Genomic DNA, 2,001 nt, shown 5'->3' on the forward strand with positions numbered 1-2,001 from the left:
TTTTTTTTTTTTAATGATTACATACATCTTTGTTTTTTTCTTTTCTTTTTTTAACATTTAAGAAAAAAAAAAAAAAAAAATTAATGATAAAAGAGGGTTTCTAATTTAATTATCTACTCTATTATTAAATGTTTTACTAATTCTCAGAAATATATATAAATATATAAATTTTTTTTTTTTTTATTTTTTTTTGCATTTTTAATAATAATTAATTCTCAAATGGATATATTAAAAAGTCACAAAATATTGTAACAAAAAGTAGTTTTTTTTTTTTTTTTTTATTTATATAGATTTTAATTTTTTTTTTTTTTAATGATTATATGTTGTAAAAAAAAAAAAAAAAAAATATAGAATAAGAAAAAATTAAGTTTTGATAATAAATAAAAATGTTTATCATAAGTTGGTTAGTTATATTTAATAAAAAAATAAAATAAAGACAATATATTTTTCTTTATTTTTCATTTTACAGAAATGTGTATATATCTTTATATTTTTATTAGTTTTATATTAATAAAAATTTGAAATAATTTTACATTTATATAAATTTAGGTTTAAAGATATTTTAGCACATTTAGGATTATCTCAAAAAAGCGCAAGAATATTATTTTTAGGTAAATATTTTGGACATATAAAAAAAAAAAAAAAGTGAATAAAATTAAAAAATAAAACAATAATAAATATATATATTTAGGTAGTCTTTTTTTTAATATATATTTAAAATACAATAATAGCAAATGATTAAAATATCAATATATATATATTTTTTATTTTTTTTATTTTTTTTTTTTTTTTTTACAGGTTTAGATAATGCAGGAAAAACAACATTATTACATATGTTAAAAGATGACAGAGTAGCACAACATGTTCCTACTTTGCATCCTCATTCAGAAGAGTTAGTTGTTGGAAAAATTAGATTTAAAACTTTTGATTTAGGTGGACATGAAACCGCTAGAAGAATATGGAAAGATTATTTTGCAGCTGTTGATGCTGTTGTATTTATGATTGATACAACTGATAGATCTAGATTTAATGAAGCTAGAGAAGAATTAAAACAATTATTAGAAACAGAAGAATTAAGTAATGTTCCTTTTGTTATTTTAGGAAATAAGATTGATAAACCAGATGCAGCTAGTGAAGATGAATTAAGACAACATTTAAATTTATTTTCTAATATGACTATGGGAAATAATGTGAAAGGTAATTCAGGAGTTAGACCAGTTGAATTATTTATGTGTAGTGTTATCAGAAGAATGGGTTATGCAGCTGCATTCAAATGGATATCACAATTTTTAACCTAATTTTATATACATTTATATTTATATATATATATATATATATATATATATATACATTTATATTTATATATATATATATTTATATTTATATTTATATTTATATTTATATATATTATATGCATTTTTTAAGACTAATATATATTTCACATAATTGTCATGATATATTAATAATCCTATAAAAAAAAAAAAAAAAAAAAAAAAAAAAAATATATATATATATATATATATATATAAAGATAAAAATATATTTTGAAAACAAATTAATTCTATACTTATTTTCGTACCAAAAATTTTTAATTGTCTATTAAAAAAAGAAAAATTCATTTATATATATCTATTATCTATATCTATAAATCTATATATACAGAGATAAATTTATTTATAATTTTTGGTTACACATATATAAAAAGAACAAAATAAGATAACACACTTTTGAATTGAATTAATTTTAAACATTCATTTTTAACAAATATAAAAGTTTTTAAGTTTACCATTGTGTAAATATAATTAAAAAAAAAAAAAAAAATAAGATAAATATTTTCTGATTTTGAAAAATAATTGATAAATTACATAAGTTATTATTATTATTTATTTTTTTTTTTTTTTTAATGAAAGTGTGATAAAATATTAAAAAAAAAATAAAAGTGAAATATAAAAAAAAAAAAAAAAAAAAAAAAAAAAAAAAAAAAAAAAAAAAAAAAAAAAT

The 2,001-nt window shown here is 15.5% G+C and overlaps 1 protein-coding gene across 1 annotated transcript; it reads left to right on the forward strand.

Annotated features, from left to right (window-relative positions):
• Positions 1-386: 386 nt before the first annotated feature.
• SAR1 (small GTP-binding protein sar1) lies at positions 387-1,298 on the forward strand (the record flags this gene model as incomplete). Its single annotated transcript, XM_028671588.1, has 3 exons — positions 387-403; positions 550-611; positions 799-1,298. The coding sequence occupies 3 exons, from the start codon at positions 387-389 to the stop codon at positions 1,296-1,298; spliced, it is 579 nt and encodes a 192-aa protein (XP_028526021.1).
• Between the last annotated feature and the right edge of the window lie 703 nt (positions 1,299-2,001).

The sequence above is a fragment of the Plasmodium gallinaceum genome (assembly GCF_900005855.1).
Source record: "Plasmodium gallinaceum strain 8A genome assembly, contig: PGAL8A_v1_61, whole genome shotgun sequence".
NCBI lineage: Eukaryota > Apicomplexa > Aconoidasida > Haemosporida > Plasmodiidae > Plasmodium > Plasmodium gallinaceum.